General features: G+C 40.3%; 1 protein-coding gene across 2 annotated transcripts in view; it reads left to right on the top strand.

The window, feature by feature from the left end:
* Window positions 1-22117, top strand: part of LOC137295737 (transcription cofactor vestigial-like protein 4) — an 85671-nt gene that overhangs the window by 52931 nt on the left and 10623 nt on the right. For both annotated transcript variants that reach the window (XM_067827260.1, XM_067827259.1), the window contains exon 2: window positions 1531-1711. In XM_067827260.1, coding sequence (XP_067683361.1) covers window positions 1531-1711 — 181 coding nt within the window. The remainder of the gene's footprint in view (window positions 1-1530; window positions 1712-22117) is intronic.

Genomic DNA, 22117 nt, shown 5'->3' with positions numbered 1-22117 from the left:
ACCTAGTGGGAAAAGTCATGTGACTTAAGCACCTCACAGGCAGCTTGGATTATCCAGTATAATAATAACAGCTTCTGATTTTAGCATCCAGTGAGCAACTAGTCAGATGGATACTAGGTATTGTACAGATGAATTATAATGATGTTATTTCACGGCTGTCTGCTGATTTTTAGATAACTCTGAATAGATCCTGATTGGTTGATGGTATTCTGATGGTGAGATGGTTCTCATCATGTATCAGTCAATGGTTTACCTTTTCCAGAGTAGCTTTGCAGGCCGCCTTCGTACTCTTGAAGACCCGTAAAGTCCGGGCCCGTCCCAGGGTAGAATAGGCCTTCAGCAACCCATGCTTGCCATAGAAAGCGACTAGGGGTCGTAAGAGGTGACTAACAGGATAGGGTTGTCAGGCTCGCTGACTTGGTTGACACATGTCATCGGTTCCCAGTTGCACAGATCGATGCTCATGTTGTTGATCACTGGATTGTCTGGTCCAGACTCGATTATTTACAGACCGCCGCCATATGGCTGGAATATTGCTGAGTGTGGCTAAAACTAAACTCACTCACTCGTACACTTGAAATATTTCATTAGAAGTATTAAGATTGAAACAGACAGCTGTCAGTCGACTTGTGGGGGTGGAAGATAACCAGGCTCATTGCAGCAGCGTGTTCAGATACTGCTGCAAAACTGAGATGAAATCAAACTACTGATGGCAGGTGCTTGTGGTAAATAAGTCCTATAAAACTTGGACTACAGTTGTTCTTTCAAAGTCGTTAGAATTTGACAAGTATTTAAAGTTATCTTCAAGAGAAACCAGCTTGATGTCATGAAGAAGGTTCAAGACTGACTTATCTTAGTGTTTTGTCAGACCTTTAATCTTTTCAGTTTCTGTTTCAAAGTTGAATCCTGATTTTTCCAGCTATTAAGAAACCAGTCTGGAGTGAATGTCAGTGTTAATGTCAATAGAAACAACTTTTAACTCTGTAGAGGTGCCATGTATGTTTCTAATAACAAGACCACTGAAGAGGCTCTTGTGCTCAGTTCTACATTATTGTTTTGAGTGCAATGTAAAATTACCTCTGAAGTGAAGAAAAAATATATTCAATCCATGAAACAAAACAGTTAAAAAAATATCATTGAGTTAACTCCTTATATCTGAATATTTTTGGTGTGGTATTTCAGTTTCAGCAGAAGTCCTCTTCACTGTCAACTATCCAAAGAAAGTTAGAACAATATTTTATTGATAACAACTTCTTTAATTTTGTGAGTGTGATGCAAAAGCATGAATCAAGGTGCTCTTGCTTCCAAACCGTACAAGAATCTGTATCGAATCGTAGCACTCACTTAATAATGGAAGTTGTTATAGATAAAATGTTGTTGTAATTTGTACGTTTCAAATTCTAAAATGCCACTCAAACAAGTTATCCATAATAAGTTGTGCCAGTAATAGCATCTTGCTACCTGTGTAAAGTGGGAAGCCTCATTTCTTTCCCCTGTGTCCTGTTGCCAAATATTTTAATTTTGTTCCAGGTGAATCTTTATACAAGAGAACCTCCCCACTAGATGACCGAGAGTCGCCCAACAAAGAGTTGCCTTCAAAGTTGCTCAAACATGATCGAGTGAAAGAACGCCAAGATCTCTGTCACACTCTCAACTTTGACAAAGATCATGCTGCACGTCTCAACTCCAAAAAGTCAGCAGGAACACAAACGTAAGTATTCTCTGAATGTCTCATGGTTTTGATCACAAGATTTCGACACCCATTAAGTTCCGGGTTAAAACTGATTTTCGTTAACCCATGCTTGTCATAGGACCCTCATAAAACCATGCACAGAAATCAAACCAAAATGATGATAGTTTGTTCTGTAATCTCTTTATTTTGGAGACAGATGTTATGAAACTTGTTTTTTATAGATTTTGTCTGTTGTTTTTATTACATTCTGTGTTAAAATGAATCATGAACAGGTTTGTTAGTTAGAGTTAGATTGTGATTCATCGGTATCATTTTGACCCAAACAGACTATAGGTTGGTATTGTCATAGTGCCTATACACATCCAGGTTTTCTGGTCTTCAGCTACCCATGCTTGACTGGAGCAACTTACAGGATCGGGTTTTCAGGCCTGCTGACTTGGTCGAGTCATGTAGCCGTATCCAATTACATAGATTGATGCTCTTGCTATTCATCACTAGATTATCTGCCAAGGCTTGATTATTTACAGACCACCGCAATATAGCTGGAATATTGTTGAGTGCAGAGTAAAACAAAACTAACTCACCCAAAGTTTTGTCAAATGCAGACTGGTTAGGCGTGACTCTATATGTGTGAGTAAGTATGGGGAAAGTATCAGACTTTGGCATCTTGTTATAGTGGACCAATACTGTCTTGTCAGAGACAGCTGAACAAGTGCAGGCCCTACACATACATGCATGCACATAGCTACACAAGTGCAATAATCTTGAACGTGACATAAAATTCTATTTTCACCTTACCTTATAAAAGTGTTGCAACAACCCAGTGTTACCCAGGATGTAATTACACAGACAGTGAATTTCTTTTCTGTCTCTTACATCATATTACTCTCTTTTACATCATAGTATTGCTTTAGCAGCTAGCAGTCACAGATGTATCAGACATACACAGTAGGTGGCGCCACTGCGTTGCATACTACTTTCCTACCACCCCAAAAAAACTATCTACTTAGTGATTGTAATGATCGAAGATTCACTGCCCTGTTGCATGTCTCGTTCTAGTTTTGACCTCAAACAAGAAATAAAGTATTTTTGTAGGAAAATATATTCTGAAATGAGTTTCAAGATGTATGAGAAACTATTCTTTTTGATATTTATTCTTTATTGATGAGGTGATTATTTTTAAAACTGTCTCAAAAAGTTTGTGAAATCATGAAGCTGAGTCAAATGAGGACGTTTTCCCAAGACCTACTTTAGAGTTGTGAATCATTTGTGGGTGTAGCTGGTCTACTGTAAACAAGTCAAGCACCATTCAACTTTTGTTGGTTTGTTCATTGCTGGTTCAGTTTCACAACACGATATCTGCTCCACAACTCAACTATGATTCATAATTCTATATTTGTTGGATATGAGTCTGACGTTCAAGCTTCTGAATTGTTCGTTTGCATGGTCCGGACATAATACGGTTGCTAAATGTTGTTCCAGGCGGGGCTGTGTAATTTTGACGAAGTAGTTTACAGCATTATTTGCTTCAGCTAGATTTGACTTTTCTGTGATGTTGATAATCAATGATTTGGCATTTAAGAACATTTTTGTTTGAAATGGTAGTAGTGAAACCATAGTTTCTTCAGATTCTTTGTATTATCGCATCACTCAAAATTTTACAATACTAATTCAAATTTACACAATATTTTTGTTGTCAGTTTCTTATCATCAAAATCCAAATCCACCTAGCTGTGGCAGGTTCCTTGTAAGGATGAGAAAGCTTGGTTGTTGGTGCACCAGTTATATGATCCCCAGGGAGTTGAGATTGAAAATATGATGTCTCCCTGAGAGTGACATCCAGTGATCAAGCGAATTAAAGCACTTTGAGCATGCAACATATGTCATATTTGGGATTTCACTTTCTTAGTAATGTACAAATTCTAGTACATTTTTCGGTTGAGTCCCATCCGGGATTCGAACCCGCACCCTCAGAGTCAGACACCTAATCGCCAGCACATGTAGCTGGGATGGACAATACCGCTACATAAATACCTACTGAATGATAATAATTGATATCAAGGGAGGGGCAATCGGGCTTGGCTGGCCCAGTTTTAATATTATGCATTTTGGTTTGCATCCCCAAGGCATAAGAGAAATTTGTGATCATGAATCTAAATTTTTCTTCTACTCGAATATATTTCTAGACTTCATGCTTGAATTGGTGGGTTACCCAAAGCTGACATTTAGAACTGGTAAACAAAAGTAAAAGATTCTTTGCTGTTTACACCCACGGAATACTACTCAAAGCAGAGTTTAACTCAACTCTATCTATCTTTCTCTGTAGATCATCATTATTATACTAAGATATTGTCAAGTGTGATGTTATACCCAGTTAACACATGCATTCTGGACCTGTGAAGACCTTTTCTAGAACTGATCTTCAGTAGCCCATGCTTGTTGTAAGAGGCGGTTAACAGGATCGGATGGTCAGGCTTGTTGACTCGGTTGACACATGTTGTTATAACCCTATTGCCTAGATAATGCTCATGCTGTTGATCACTGGACTGTCTGATCCCGACTTGTTTGCAGACCGCCACATAATGCTGGATTATTGCTGAGTGCAGCGTAAAACAAAGCTCAATAACTCATCCATACATCCTAATTTATTTTTCTTGTTTTTAATTCACATTTTTCCTGTAAATTTATAACTTTTTATTCTTGCCATAAAAACCTATATTTGGAAGTAAAATGTTCTATTTCAACAGAAGGCCTCTTCACAGTCAAGTAATCAGAAAGAGTTGTGTAGGTACATGCAGACATTTTGCAGTGTAGGATCAACTGGAACTAGTTACTCTCAGTTAGTTATTCAGATGGTTGATTGTTAGTGTCAAATTCATGTTCAAATAAATCATTCACAGTCCATTACAATCACACTGGATATTCAGAGCAATAGGAAGCATTACCAGAAAGTTGCCACGCTCTCGATTCTCTCCTGAATTAATTATGATATTGTAATGTGGAATATTTTAGTTTTATTGCATTTCTTACAGTTAGGTTATCAAGCTTATATTTCTTTTGTCCAAATTGTAAATATCATGATTATTTTTAATGTACTCCCATAAATGAAATTCATGCATAATTAAGATTAAACTTGTTATTAATGCATGGGTAATCATGGTAATCTGAATTTTTATTTGGGGAAATGTAACATTTCATGACATTCTGTTACTTCCACAGGATGTTTGGTGAAAAACCTTGGTATTCCAGTCCCACTCTATCAGCTGTGAATGAGTACCTTGGTGTGCCTAGTGGCTGCAAGAGTTGGATACTCCCAAGGGAGTTGGGACTGGCAATATGTTATGAGACTAACATCCAATGGATGAGATGGACTATAGCACTATATAGGTACCCATAGTGATTATAATAATGATAATAATAATTGGTACCAAATTATGTGGGTTGAGAGGTCATTTCTAGACAGTCATCAATGTTTAACTTGTATGTGAACTGAAAGTATTCCAAACTGGGACATTTTAGGCAATGGTAGAGGACGTTCCATGGTGGTGTATTTTGAGCACAGGTGACAGATCAGGTGAAGATTGTCAATGTTAATTGCTGAGAGTAGTTTGTTGTCAGTATTCAGAACCTAATGACTGGGTACTTCAGTGCCCCTCTCTAAAGCTCTTGAACATGTGTGTTCTGTTGTACAACATTATCTTAGCGAGAAGGCAGTCGTAACCCTCTTACCTTAGCACAGACTTAAGACAGTCGTAACACTGAAGATATTTTCACAATGTTACACTTATTTCTCCTAAATCTGTAAAATATGTGTGTTCCATTGCATAAGGGAATGTTAGCAGTAAGATGGTCGAAACTCACACAGATTAACATAGACAAATGACAGTCTTAGCGCTAAGACTGTGTTGTAATATCTCCATTCATCCAGCAGTGGATGGGTACCCAGTAGGATGAAATGGTAATGGGACATTAGGTGTACATTCAGTGCTTGTTCAAATCCACTGACCAAGAAACAATTTACACGCTAATTGAGCATGCTTTAAGGAGTATGTTTTACTCTACATTACTATAAACAATAGTGATGCTTATAAAAGCAACATAAAACTAAACTCACTCACTAATGGATGGCAAATTATGTACACAAGGCAGCACAATGCTAAACTATATTATTGTTTGTCAACCATTTTGGCAGCCTCTGCAGTCAGTGGCCTTAATTCTGGTCCTTGGTGAAATATGAGAAGACTGTCAGGCTTGGAGGCTGCCATATTTAGCAGAAACGAGTCCATACTCTCCTGCCCAGTTTGCCATGAAAGATAATGCAAACAGAATCAAAACGTGATAAAAAATTCATTTTAATTGTTGGTTGCCATGGTAATACACAAAATGTGCACATCCCAGAGTATATCGGATGCAGGTACATTCATTATTTACAATTTCAGATACATAAAAACTGAAAACATAATCATTGATATATGAAATGGAACCTCTTTTGAAGACATTTAGTTTCCCTGGAACTGTTTCATTGTGTGGTATGGATCTTTTGGATGGATCATATTACACGATGTTGTTGTTGAATTTTAATGTTTGATGAAAACACTATTGTTTCAAAATTATTCTCATATTTAGAGTTACTTGACAATTATCTGTTAGTGGAAACATGTCAGCTGCTCCGAAGTGAAATCTCCTTACAGGATTGCCATAGTTGTGACGTACGATGTTTCTTTGTTGTTTGACGCACTTAGCTATATTACAGCACTATGACGGTGAACTGTAAATAATCATAAATGGATTAGACAGTCCAGTGAGCATCGATCTTCACATTGTGTTACTGCTGGTGTGTCAATAAGATATGATAAATGTCAAGATGAACAAAGGCCAATCAAATTTGGTAAAAATTGTACGCATGTATGCTGTACAATAATGGCAAGCAGTATTCTGAAACCAATTTTGAGTAATGTTGAAATCAGTCTACTAAGATGAACCAATAATACATATGAAACACGACATGTTAGCAAGAAATGGACTTCACTCCAGTGTCCCATGTGGGGAAATCAGCATGATGTGACAACGATTTACCCACCAGACGACCCCATTGCCCCATATAAAACCTAAAAATATATTGAAGATGATGCTAAATTTAGACAGCAAGACTCAAAACATTTTGAAACAAACTGTTTTTCTGAGACAAACTATCGGGTAAATATTTCAAGGGAGTCTTTTTGATGTCTTAACTGTATTCTTAACTTAATTCAGTTTGATCAGGAGATCTGCAGCTTTGGGACCCGTAAAGGTCCCAGGGTAGAATATTCCTTCAGCAACCCATGCTTGCCATAAAAGGCGACTATGCTTGTTGTAAGAGGTCACTAACAGGATCGGGTGGTCAGACTCGCTGAGTTGGTTGACAAATGTCATCGGTGTCCAACTGTGCAGATCGATGCTCATGTTGTTGATCACTGGATTGTCTGGTCCAGACTTGATTATTTACACACCGCCGCCATATGGCTGGAATATTGATGAGTGTGGCGTAAAACTAAACTCACTCACTCACTCACTCACTCACTCTGCAGTTTTGTATAGATAAAGAATTTGAATAATTTCTAAACATGTTTTTCACTGATGACTGTAGTGCTTGAAACATGAGGATTAAGAAATGTGATTGTCCCCCTTTTCTGTGTCAGGTTGTGCAAATTGTCTTTCTGAATCTTTTCAAGTTGGCACCAGATCTCTGCTGCGTGCTGTCACTCTCCAAAGTGTTCTGAAATATGTATTGAATTCCACTTTCAAGGCTGGCATGCCAGTATATTTGTCAAAAGAAGATTTGTATATATACACCCTAAATATACTTAGTTTTGTTAGGGGTATTTTGTTTGTGTTTGTGTCAGTCGTATCCCAAATGCTCATGATCATGCTTATGCTGTTAAACACTGGATTGTCTGGTCCAGAATCAATTATTTAAAGACCGCCACCATATAGCTTGAATATTGCTGAGTGTGGCATAAAACTAAACTCTCACAATATATTCAGAATTCAGGATCACCACAGTCTGTCTTTGACATTATTACACACTAGTATGCCATAAACATGTATTCCTCTCCAGTATTGTGTAGAATAAAACTGAAAAAAAGTTGAAAGGCAGGCTGACTGGGTTAACATGTTATACAGAACAGCTTCATACAAGAAGATATTCAGTAGGAAGCAGTTTCTGTTTTGTCTTTTTTTAAAAAGTTTATCCCTCGGAGACTAATTTATAGATATTGAACATAACACTTATATTATGGAGAGGTTTTGTGGCAGACTAACTTTGTACTGAAGAAAATCCAGGAACTCCGTGCCTGCATTGTGGACAAAGTGTCATTTATTTATATTTATGGATAATGCAGATTGGTTAGTCACGAAATACTGCTTTGAGTTAGTGGTACACTGATGTGAGATGGTGAGTCATTATGCAGCCAAGCACACACACACTTTCTGTCTTTTACAGTTCAACAAGTCAGTTCCCACAGGCTAAGGCAATTTGCTGTCTGAGAAATATTTACAGTATCGTTTTCTGATAAGACAAATATAGCCATAATGTGAACTTGATTGTCCTCGTGGCTGAATATGATCTCAGTTATATCGTTGTTGACATACTGATAGAAGAATGTAATGCAAGAACGTTTATTGGAAATAGGGTAATGGAAAGGGTTTTTCAGGCATAAGGCCATGTTAGATAGTTGTTTTCTTTTCACCCCCACCCTCCTCACTACCAAACACACCATCTTATGTTATTAAAGTGAGCGAGTGAGTGAGTGAGTGAGTTGAGATTTAAGTCACATTGGCAGTATTTCAGCCATACCAAGACTTTAATCTATCATTTCCATGACGGACCAGCTTTTAAAGGTTTTCCAAACACGACACATATCTCTTTCAAGTAACAACATGTAGTCACATGTAGGAGTTAAGTGAGCAAAGAGATGGCACACCGTGTTGTCCCTGTCAGTTTCAGCTGGATAAAACAGGGATTGGTTGGTCAGTGTCTGTGGCCATTGACACCAGATGAGTCGTGTCCAGATCTGTAACTGAACTGTGCATGTATTGTGGGACACGAGGTGGTCTATTTGTGGTCATACAGGTGAGATAAGGCTCAGGAAGCACCTGCTTCTCTCCCACAGAGATTCAAAGAGTAGTCACCTGTACCCTATAATGCTTAAAGGTGTCTGAACAGGATGCAGTCTGCAAGTGGGAAGGAGGGGACCAACTGAGGATCAGTTGGTTACAATGTCCTGACCAACAATTGGTTGATGGAGTTCCTCCCTTTCAACAGCAATGAGCCAGGTCACGTGTAGCTGGCACCTGATCTCTGACTCTCTGTTTCAAGTCCTGTGTGTAAAGAGGGGTGACCTCATCACAGAGTTATAGTGAAATGTGACTGTAACAATGATACCAGTGTTATAGTGTATTGTGACTGCAATGATGACACCATTGTTACAGTGTATTGTGACTGTAATGATGACACTGTTGTTACAATGTATTATGACTAATTATGACACCATTGCTGCAGTGTTTTGTGACTGTAATGATGACACCATTGTTACAGTGTTTTGTGACTGTAATGATGACACCATTGTTGCTGTGCATTGTGACTGTAGTGATGACACCAGTGTTGCAGGCTATTGTGACTGTAATGATGACACCATTGTTACAGTATATTGTGACGAATGATAACACCAGTGAGCCAGGTCACATGAAGCTAACACCTGATCTCTGTCCCTCTGTTTCAAACCCTGTATATTAAGAAGTGGCCATCCTTACTGTGTTACAGTGTAATGTGACTGTGACGATAACACCAGTGTTACAGTGTATTGTGACTGTGACGATAACACCAGTGTAACAGTGTATTGTGACTGTGACGATAACACCAGTGTTACAGTGTAATGTGACTGTGACGATAACACCAGTGTTACAGTGTTTTGTGACTGACGATAACACCAGTGTTACAGTGTAATGTGACTGTGACGATAACACCAATGTTACAGTGTAATGTGACTGTGACGATAACACCAGCGTTACAGTGTAATGTCACTGTGACGGTAACACCAGTGTTACAGTGTAATGTGACTGTGACGATAACACCAATGTCACATTGTAATGTGACTGTGACGATAACTCCAGTGTTACAGTGTAGTGTGACTGTGACAATAACACCAGTGTAACAGTGTAATGTGACTGTGACGATAACATCAGTGTTACAGTGTATTGTGACTGTGACGATAACACCAGTGTTACAGTGTATTGTGACTGACGATAACACCAGTGTAATGTGACTGTGACAATAACACCAATGTTACAGTGTAATGTGACTGACGATAACACCAGTGTTACAGTGTAGTGTGACTGTGACGATAACACCAGTGTTACAGTGTAATGTGACTGTGACGATAACACCAGTGTTACAGTGTATTGTGACTGTGACGATAACACCAGTGTTACAGTGTATTGTGACTGTGATGATAACACCAATGTTACAGTGTATTGTGACTGTGACGATAACACCAATGTTACAGTGTAATGTGACTGTGACGATAACACCAGTTTTACAGCGTATTGTGAATGTAACACAAAACCACAACAACCAGGCCTGTATGAGGCCTAACAAAACCAGGGCCCACACAGGTAGATGTTTGGTGACGTTCCAAGACTCGGGACGGGATGAGTCACCTGTGAAGGAAGCAGCTTCAGACGTAGCATGCTTCACTTTACATGCAGTGTAAAAAGAATGGAGGTATATCTCTCTGACATGTGTACAGTGTCAGACAGGCAGTACTCAGGCTTTAAGTTCTGCTGATGTAAGCATTTTACTCGCTCTGATATCTCAGCTTAGTCTGTGGTAGAGTAAATACTGCATGGAGGTGAGCGAGTGAGTTTAACTACATTTTCAGCAACATTTCTGCAATAGTCTTAGGTGACATTGAGGGTTGAGTGTTAATAAAAGTTTGAGATACTCACTGACAGGTGTGACAGTTTGAAATCTGAAGTTTGCAAGGGGAGGTAATTAGATTAAATTCATGAAGTCTGACATGTGTGATGTGTTAAAAGATTTATGTACTTGTGGAAAATCATAGTGTATCAATCATATCTAGACAGCTGGGTTATGTGAAAGTTGGTCAGTCAGTGAATAAAATTTGAAATGACTGAACATGTCACTTGTGGCGTCTGTATGTTTTAGACAATTATGAACCTTAGTAGTGAGTTATAGTGCTTCAGGAATGGAGGACACACTTGTTCAGCATCTGTACTCTTATGGCATGTTGACACTAGTACCTCAGTACTCATGTTTAACAATTGTAATGTCCTGGCTCATCACAGAGCCACAGGGGGACATATCCAACAGGTAATCCTCATAGGGAGAATAGCATCTGTTTCAGATGACATATCCTTCTGATAGATCTAATTGGGAACATTGGCCCTGCGAGTATATTCTGTGTGTAATCACCATGGGGAGAATAGCATTGTTTCGAGGATATATTCAACTGGAAATGCTTATGGGGAGACAACCATAGCTTCTCATGACAAGAAGTGTGCAAAATTTTCTCTAGTTCTATGATCCTGGTGGCTATTGAATTTTGTATTGATTTTGGACGAGTTAAGTACACCAGAATATGGTCTCTGAGTACACACAGGAGCATTAATTATAAGTGTCCACTCACCCAGCAGGTACTTTGGTAGAGTGGGAAAGGTTTGAAAGGTTTCTGTCCCTGGACAAGTATGTACCAAGAGAACATGTATAGTCTTGACATGGAGACAAGGTACATGGGTACTAGAGATGATAGATGTATTCTGATGATGCAGACTGTTGTATACATTGGTTACAGCAGCCTACTGAGTGACTCATCTCCTCTCTGCAAGCCACACACTAACTTTTTGATCTTCAGCAAGTTTCTTGAAATACCAGTCAGTCTGATAGGCATAGTTATCAGTGAGCGCTGAGCAGACAACGCTGCTGCCGTAATTATCATCAACAGAGAGTGTGGCCGAGGTCGGCATGACCCAGCCAGTCGCAGCAGCTCAACGGTTTCCATTGGGGCAATTATTTACAAACATACTTAGAAACAATTTGAATTGTATTACACGAATTTCGTGACAGCTGGATAAAGTTGTGTGTTCGGTTATCAGATGATTGTGTTGCTGTTGCTGCTGCTGCTGCTGCTGCTGCAGGTGGCCCATGCTTCTTGGTGCATGCACATGTGAATTGTGTTAATTAGCAATTAAAGGAAGCATGTCATCAGTTATAAATAGCTGTAAGTCATTACTAGGTGTCACATAATATCGGTAGTTGCTTATGCTAACACGGATAGTATTTCCAATGAGGATTATAAGCCTTGTCTTAAAGGTCAGACTCAAGCCTACTCACGTCATTTGAGCCTGGTTTGTGAGAAGTCAGACATATATCATGAAGTCAATGTATCCTAATTTTGCAGAGGAACATTGATACATATAATATCTTTTGTTTAACATTGTGCTCAGCTGTATTCTAGCTGTTCGATCACAGTATGTTGGTAACTGGGGCTGGACCAGATAAACCAGTGGTTGACATGAGCATCACATGCATGTAGGATATTGATAGATTCGGTGGTCAGAGAAACCGATTACCTTGTCCACAAGATACTGTACAGCAAACAGAATTTTTTGGTCACACCAAATACATTGGTTAGATATCCCACGATGCAGTATTGACCTCAGTTTTGTCTGTGGTTGGCTTTCATATGTTGGCTAGGTCTCCTGTTGTCCATTTGGAGAATTTGTATAGTATTCCCAGAAATTATTGAGAATCATGTTGCGTCATGTAACTCATTACGTTTATTAACTTCTGGCGTTTTACTTACATAAACATGTTAAAACATCATCCTTTTACAGTCTCAGTCTTGTTTTAGTACTTTGTTAGACCTCCTCGCTCAGCAATGCATGCCTGAATACGCCTAGGCACACTACCCATCAAAGTTTGTATGTAATCGTGTGACAGGGTATCCCAATATTGGACCACCTCGGCCTTCATATCTTCAATATTTCTCAGTCCCTTTTGGTTTATTCTGTCCTTCATGACTCCCTACACATTCTCAATTGGGTTTAGGTCTGGGCTGTAACTGGGCCAGTCTAAAACTTGAACATTTTCGCCCGACAACCACTGTTTTGTGTAGCGCGCAGTGTGTTTTGGGTCATTATCATGCTGGAAAATCCAGTCATCTTCATACAGTGTTTGTGCTGTCGGAAGAAGGTGACCATTTAGAATGTCAACGTATCTTTCTTTTGTCAAGTTTCCCATGAAAACACACAATGGCGTCACTCCGTGAGCCGATATGCCACCCCACATGTGAAACTTCAGGCTATGTTTTGGTCGCTGGTAGATAGGTTTGACAGTATCTTTGGTCCAAATTTTCACACAATTAGGGAAAAGCCAAACAGAACTTTCATCCGAAAAGAAAACATTATCCCAATCTTGATTTTCATGAGCCCGACACCAGTTTAAACGTTTTTCCTTTTGTGCATCTTTCATCAACGGCGAGGGAATTCCACGTTTTTTCACCCAATTAAGTCTCTGTAATTCCTGCCTAACTGTTTCATGCATACCTGAGGACCTCCTCTGCTAATCATTTCATTTCTGATGTTCTCAACACTTTTCAATTTGCCCCTACTCACAATCTGCCCAAGTCTTCGGCGATCCAAAACACTGAATTTCCTAGGCCGACCTGCCCCTGCTTTGTGCTCTATCCCGGTTCTTGTTTGAATATTCTTCAAAGTTCTGTATACTGTAGACAGAGGAATACCATGTCTACAAGCTAACACTTTAGCATCAGCCTCACCCCTTTCAAAATCATCTAGAAGGAGCTTTCTTTTCTCTCTTGCTGTAAATTCTGCCATGTCAACACAGGAAGCCGTCTGCTCAGACAAGGGAGATAACTCTTGACGTAATGAGCTGCCTTCTAAGTCTTCAAGAGTTGTCTCCCTTATTTAGTATGCTTAGTGCATAGTGAAAGCCCTTTTTCCAATCTTAGCATCATTAGAAAAAAAACAAAGATTTTCTCAATAATTTCTGGGAACACTGTAACTCATGCTTGTAGTAATAGTTGATTAACAGGACTGGGTGATCAGACCTGTTGACTACCTCAACCTTTTTTAACACTCTACCTCATACTGTCCTCATTGGATTGTCTTGTTCAGATTTGACCATTTATGTGGCCTTCACATGACAAACTAAAGTTTGACAACACATGTTTTCAAACTCGAGTGTTAGGGGGTGAACATTCCAACAACTCGCCACCAACAGCAATTTCAGAGTTGTCCAACTGCTGTAGAGAAAAAGGATCCGTTTCTATTCTCACCAACTTTCCCATCAAACTTTTGTTGTTGTCTTACTCAAGTTTGATGTGTGAAGTATTGTCAAACTCATGTTGTTTAGAAACAACCAATCACTGTCAATGAAATTGTCACATTAGAGCACCAATAGAGACATGGTGCTCAAAAGACACAAAAGTTTGACAACATGTGTTTGACATGTGAAAGCAGGAGTTTGACAACTTTAAAGGATTCAGCAACATGTGTTGTCAAACTTTAAGTTGCTGTGTGAAGGCCACTTTACAGACCATCACAATATAGCTAAAACATTATTATTGGGGTTGATAAGGAATATTTGACTGTGACAGTGATATTGCACATGAGCATTAAAACATATCACTCACTCACTCACTCACTCACTCACTCACTCATGCTGTCTGGGCTAGCTAGATGGATAAAGCATCAACATGTTATGCTAAAGACCTAAGTTTGATTCCTCTACATGGGCACAATGTGTGAAGCCCATATCAAGTGTCCCCTGCCATGATATTGCTGAAATATTACTAAAATGTTTCTAATAGCATCATAAAACCTTATCAACTTATTCTTTGTGGTTGATGTGTGATGTGTACGGACTGTCATTTACAACTACAGCTTGTTTGAACTTCTCCTTCCTTCTCATGGCTTGATCAGTTTGTAAATCCCATCATCGTTGTCATGACGATAAATGAATCACCTGAATCTTAAATATACCATCAAAAGCTCTGTTCTCATTATCTTGTGGTCTTTCGTTATCCCATCAACTCAGTGGCAGTCATTTCAGTAACTGCTGTAGGGTTAGATCTGAAAAGGCTGCTTGTGTCCTGTTTCCAAAAGATGCTAAGAGATCACGCTGAAAGTGGAATGATAATTATGCAAGTTATACAAATGATGGCCAATTCAAGTAGACCTTTGCTCCACCTGGCCATAGGGCCAAGACATAATGGCGACTTGACACTGGAAAAGAAAACACTGTCCTTGATGAAATTCATATCATCCGTCAGAGATGAATCATCAACTTTAATGCCTGAATCATAGAGTTCTTATGACTATGTATACACAAGACCTTTGTGTGTGAAACTTGTGCTCCGAGCAATAGGTCACAACTTGACACAGCATGGAGGTGATACTTTGTGTGATACTTGAATCGAGTTGACACTTATGTGCTGGTTGAATGGAGGCATTTGTGAGTCTTCTGTTCTTTGAAGAACTATTTACTGGAAATTTCTCATTAATGAAGTAAAAATTTTCATATTATTGGATGATGGGGGAGGCTGGTGGGTAGTGTTCGCTTGTCCTGTTCAAGGACCTGGGTTCAATTCCCAAGTGGGTGCAATGTGTGAAGCTCATTTCTGGTGTCCCCTGCCATGATATTGCTTGAATGCTACTGAATGCAACATAAAATTTCGCTCACTCACTCACTCACTCGTATCAACTGCATTGGTTAGTGACTCAGTCTGATTCACGATGAGGAGAAGTGTAGTGGTAAGCACCTATTTAGGTTCAATGGGTTCAGTTAAAATAATCGAGACGAAAGCATTGTTTCTTTTCCTGAAGGGTGCGTTGCAATCAGAACAGTTTCACACATACACAGAACAATTGATGATCTCAAAAACTGTTCACTGGACATGAAAGCCCCATTAGTGTGAACGAGTGCAAAAGTCACTTTGCCAATCTCCTGGTTCGACTAGTGCTACTTGTGTATTGGCTGTCTAAAGTTGTTGTTTCCTAACCTGATGTTCCCTGCGCTTGAACTTACATGGTGGATATTGATATCTTGTCAAAAAGACATAAATAAACACTTTCTTTCTACAGTCTGAAAACCCTGGTTGATCCCAGAATTAGGAAATTCCATGGGACATCAACTAATAGTGGCCCTGTTTGGTAAAATACCAGGAGCAATATCAAAAGTCAACGCCCTTTCTAAATTACTATATGATGCTTTGATAATCGTTGCATCATAATTTAGAATGTTTTATAAATTCCTCAAGGTGGGTAAAAAGATCTGATAGGTTTTTCAGAGCTCTTAGTCGAGAATAAAATTCCCTTGCCAGTGTAAGAAAAATTGCAACTGGTAAATAGCTATAAATTTAGTGTTAGGATGGAGTCATATTTCAGTGTAAGAAGTTGGCAGTTGGAGAATATGTATTTGTGTGGAGACATAAGGTATTAAGTGTTTTTGTTTGTATACAGACATGATTTTTAAGTCTGTTTGGACTGTTGGAAGATTTTTTTTTTTTTCGTCTTTTGAAAGCTTCAACATTCTCAGTGTATCCCACAATTTTGTAGGAAGATTAAGGCTTTGGTTCTGGATGCCAAACACAAGTTTGATTCTTCAGGTATGTTGATAAAATCAGTTTGTGGAGTATTGCTTATATTAAAACAGTATGCTATGGAATATAGAAATATGACATTGTTCCAGCGTGGCACCAGCCCTTTCTTGGAATGGTTGGCTGTGTGTAGTTACTTATTGATGAACATGAATACTTAAGCTGACATTATGGCGATTGTTGGTGAAATATGGTCTGAGGCAGTTGCAGGTATAATTAATGAGTAAAGAAGTCAGTGGTGGATGAGATTTCATGTACCAGCAGGAAGACCTGTTTTTTACCATCAAGCTACATTGAAAACAGAGGTTAGAATTGATCTTCAGAAAACTCTTGCTTGATGCAAGAGGTGACTTGGTCCTCGACAACCCATGCTTGATGAAAGAGGCGACTTGGTCCTCAGCAACCCATGTTTGATGCAAGAGGTGACTTGGTCCTCAGCAACCCATGCTTGATGCAAGAGGCGACTAGGTCCTCAGCAACCCATGCTTGATGCAAGAGGTGACTAGGTCCTCAGCAACCCATGCTTGATGCAAGAGGCGACTTAGTCCTCAGCAAACCTTGTTTGATGCAAGAGGCAACTAGGTCCTCAGCAACCCATGCTTGATGCAAGAGGCGACTAGGTCCTCAGCAACCCATGCTTGATGCAAGAGGTGACTTGGTCCTCAGCAACCCATGTTTGATGCAAGAGGTGACTAGGTCCTCAGCAACCCATGCTTGATGCTAGAGGCGACTTGGTCCTCAGCAACCCATGTTTGATGCAAGAGGTGACTTGGTCCTCAGCAACCCATGCTTGATGCAAGAGGTGACTAGGTCCTCAGCAACCCATGCATGATGCAAGAGGTGACTTGGTCCTCAGCAACCCATGTTTGATGCAAGAGGTGACTTAGTCCTCAGCAACCCATGCTTGATGCAAGAGGCGACTAGGTCCTCAGCAACCCATGCTTGATGCAAGAGGTGACTAGGTCCTCAGCAACCCATGCTTGATGCAAGAGGCGACTTGGTCCTCAGCAAACCTTGTTTGATGCAAGAGGCAACTAGGTCCTCAGCAACCCATGCTTGATGCAAGAGGCGACTAGGTCCTCAGCAACCCATGCTTGATGCAAGAGGTGACTTGGTCCTCAGCAACCCATGCTTGATGCAAGAGGTGACTAGGTCCTCAGCAACCCATGCTTGATGCTAGAGGCGACTTGGTCCTCAGCAACCCATGCTTGATGCAAGAGGTGACTTGGTCCTCAGCAACCCATGCTTGATGCAAGAGGCGACTAGGTCCTCAGCAACCCATGCTTGATGCAAGAGGTGACTTGGTCCTCAGCAACCCATGTTTGATGCAAGAGGTGACTTGGCCCTCAATGACCCATGCTTGATGCAAGAGGTGACTTAGTCCTCAGCAACCCATGTTTGATGCAAGAGGTAACTTGGTCCTCAGCAACCCATGCTTGATGCTAGAGGCGACTAGGTGCTCAGCAACCCATGCTTGATGCAAGAGGTGACTTGGTCCTCAGCAACCCATGTTTGATGCAAGAGGTGACTTGGTCCTCAACGACCCATGCTTGATGCAAGAGGTGACTTGGTCCTCAGCAACCCATGCTTGATGCAAGATGCTTAATACCAACACTAGTAACAGGATGGGATGGTCAGGCCTGCTTAAGTGGTTGACATGTCATTGTATCCCAATTGATGCTCAATGTTTCATCACTAGATTGTGTGGTCCAGACTTGACTATTTACAAAAGGTCATTATGTGACTGGAATATTACTGAGAGCCATTAAACAACAAGCAACCAAACAAAACATGCCACCCATTTAAGATCTGACTCAGGCAATAGACAACTAGTGTTTCAGATGACACAGTGTTATTCAAGCATCACATTCTCATTTCAAACCCAATCTTCTTCTCCTTCTCCTTTTCCTTTTTCTTTTCCTCATCCTCCTTCTCCTTCTTCTCCTTCTTCTCCTCCTCCTTCTCCTTCTTCTCCTCCTCCTTCTCCTTCTGAGTTTATTGTGACTCTCTCATCCTAACGAGGCACCCAATTCACCAGAAAGGGAGTAAAGCCATATTCGCTCTCTCACTCAAGTGTTCTGGTGTTGTTATGACATCAACCACCTGTTTGTCGGGACTACATAAGAAGGTGAAGCTACTGAGAAATACATCCCAGTCTGGGTTGCCAGCTATTAGAACGATATCATTAGGTTCAACAGTGATTGGAAGGTAGCAGTGTTGCTTTGCTTTATACAACGCATCATCCAAGGGTTGTGGACAAAATGCCTCTTTCTGACATTACAGTTGTTTATGAATGTGGTTACATTGAGATGATGTTTCATGACATCAGTACCTAGACTAGAAGTGTGAACCTTGGACAGTTCGTCAAACAGTATTAATAGAGGCTGCACAAGCAATGATTTTTGATAACTGGAACAACGCAGAGATGAAGTTGGTGTAGGTCTGTGTTCCACCCACTGCTGTCTCCACTATGATTCACAGGAGAGGAATTAGTGTAAGGTAATCTCTGTAGAAGAAGTTGTGATGGAGTGTTTGAAAAGCGTGGGAAAGTTCCTGCGATTTGTTCGTCTTGTCAGGTAGAGCTGTGTTGAAATGTACACATGTAGCTTGCCCTCCTGTCACTGTGCCAGGTCTGGCAGTATTGGAATTGGAATACTATACACCATTACATTACCACTGCCACTGCTCCTGCTGTAGACACAGACTTGTGGTGGCATGGTTTCACCTCATGGTGCCAGTGACAAGTCTCACCTCATGATGGCCCACAGACACAGTATCACATCATGGTGGCCCTGTAACAAGTTTCAAGTCATGGTGGTCAAGTTACAAGTTTCAGCTCATGGTGGTCCACAGACACAGTCTCATCTCATGGTGACCACATGACAGTCTCACCTCATAGTGGCCCAGTGACAGTCTCACCACATGGTGGCCCACAGACACAGTTTCACTTCATGGTGGCCGTGTGATTGTCTCACCTCATGGTGGTATGGTCTCACCCCAAGGTGGTATGGTCTCACCTCAAGGTGGTATGGTCTCACCTCAAGGTGGTATGATCTCACCTCAAGGTGGCCTTGAGACACAGTCTAACATCACGATGGCCCAGAAACAGTCTCACCTCCTGGTAGCCCATTGTGAGTCTCACCTCCTGGTGGCCCATTGACAGTCTCACCTCAGGGTGGCCCTGTGACACAGTCTCACCTCAGGGTGGCCCTGTGACACAGTCTCTGACTTCATGGTGGCCCAGTGACAGTCTCACCTAATGGTGCATCAGTGATGCCATCTAGTATATGGTAGTCCAGTTACAGAATCTGATCTTGTGGTGGCCAAGTCTGATCTTTGATAATGTCGAAGTTAGCAGTGTTATTCCTTAAAACTACAGCATGTGTCACATAAATTTTGTTAAAAGAATTTGTCATCCTGATACTGATTTTTGAGAGTACACATTAGGCGAAAAACCTCAGATGTTTTGGTTCTAAAGTGATTTTGACTGACTGTGATGGTAATTGGTGAGACCTAAAATAGAACAAATGTGGTTTCAGTTACCCAAATATGCTGCATGACACATATCCTGTAGTTGTGACAGTACTAGGATACCATTGGATGCAGCCTGTCTCTAATTCCTTAGCTGCCACTATATAGCTGGAATATTGCTGAGTGTGGCATAAAACTAAACTCGCTCTAATTCCTTTGACTGAATTAAACAATTAATCCATCTTAAGTCCAGAATGATTGTGCAAATCTTGATTCCATCAGCTCAAGGCTTTGGTCAAATCCAGCACTGTTTCAGGCTTGACTTGGATTCTATTTTAATTTTGTAGATATGTTTTTTCAGATAAGATAGCTTTATTTCTGGGACTAAATATATATCTGTATCTGGTTTGGTCATACTGTTTGATGTTGCAATTCCAGGTTAGAACTTGTCACCTGCAACCTATACTTGTCGTAAGACCTGGCTCCTTATTTAGGGTAACCCAGTGGGGAAAGCATTTGCTCATCATCACTGTCAAAAACACAGGTTTGATTCCCCAAATTGGTACAATGTGTGAAGCTGATTTCTGGTATCTCCTGAAGTATAATTGCTAAATAACTAAAAGTGGCGTTCTTTTACTCAGAGAACATGGATTGTTGCTCAGCATATCAACCCTGGTGTTACCTTCTCCAGGATGGAGTAGCTTGTGGTCGAGCAATTGAATATAGTGGAGTGGTTTGTTAACAAAGAAAACAATAGCCATTTAGTCAGTATCTCCCTGAAGCTGTGAATGTAACGAGCGGTAGTACCTAATGATATTGTTGCTACATAGTTCTACCGTCAGGCAGCCAGCAGGTTGGAATGAGGCAAGCAAGTGCCACTGAGAGACACATGTGTGCAATAATGATGTAATCCCATGCAGATAACTCTCAGCAACGGCATGCCATGAGGTGTTGGCATTTTATGTATTCTGCAGTCATACAAGTTCTACCTCTTGTGTGGCACGAAGTTGATAGGTTATATCACCCACAGGGATATATAGTCTTGTTATACCATGTAGGATAGGATGTGCTGCTGACACCCCTCAGTTGTGTTAGCTCTGTGTGATAGGTTATATCACCCACAGGGATACATGTTATACCATGTAGGATAGGATGTACTGCTAACACCCCTCAGTTGTGTTAGCTCTGTAGCTCACCCCCAGGGATATATAGTCTTGTTGTATCATGTAGAATACCTTTCCATCCAACCATCCGTGCATTTCTAAAGCAATAAAAGAAGCAAGTCTAGACCTCCCCAAGTTCACAATCTAACCAACTCACATGGGCTCCTTATGAACTTAAGTGGATTCAGGGACTGAGAATTAGTCTACTGTGTTGCCAACACCCCTCAAGCCTATGCTTCCTTATTTCCTTATTTCCTTATTTCTGGAATATTGCTAATAATACACAAAACTATACCACCAGACAATTTCACATTTGAGGTCGCCTGAAAAAGTGCAGTGAACAGTTTACATGGATAAAGAATTTTTTTCTTTTTTTTTTTCAAATTTGTCCCAGTCTCATATACGATTGCAACATGCTTCAAAATACCAGTGGGAGAGTGAAATGTTTAAAAGGTTTATAAAAACATGTCCGTCGCATGTGGAGTGTTGTGACTCAAGGTGGTATATCTTGGTGGCACACCACAGCTGTTTTAACTGGGCAACTAGTAACACTTGTTGTGGTCTGTACTGCCTGGCTTGACAGTGTCTTTCACTTAAGGATCCTGTCAAGTAAGAAGCCTCATAACTCTTTACTGTACATATGAGTCATCCAAGTGTAAATACAGGGAGGTACAGTCACAACTTAAACACTACAGGTATGCCCTCTTTCAGCGTGGAACTTCACAAGTCACTTCAAGTCCCAAATCAAATTGAGAGGGCTTAGCCGTAATCTACAAACCTGCTGCACTCCTTAAAAAAGTTTGAGTGCAAGTTTTCAATAAATTTTTGAGTTTGCATCGAAATTAAACATTTAGAGTACTTCAGAGTTCAATTTTGTTTTGGATTCCAAAGCATTGTTGGAATAAGTGAAAAATATGTAAAACTGATTTGTATCAAATTCTGTCTCATTAATTTTAGTTTATTGTTTAATAGAGTGAGCCAGTTCAGTTTTCGCCTGCACCCTGCAATATTCCAGCTATATGGCATCATTCTGTAAACAATCGGGTCTGGACCTGACAATCCAGTGATCAGCAGCATGAGCACCAATCTTTTACTGGGGTTTGATGACATTT

This window comes from Haliotis asinina, chromosome 9, assembly GCF_037392515.1.
Source record: "Haliotis asinina isolate JCU_RB_2024 chromosome 9, JCU_Hal_asi_v2, whole genome shotgun sequence".
NCBI classification, from domain to species: Eukaryota; Metazoa; Mollusca; class Gastropoda; order Lepetellida; family Haliotidae; genus Haliotis; species Haliotis asinina.
The sequence above is the reverse complement of the archived record's forward strand: the minus strand, read 5'-3'. Positions and strand labels throughout refer to the sequence as shown.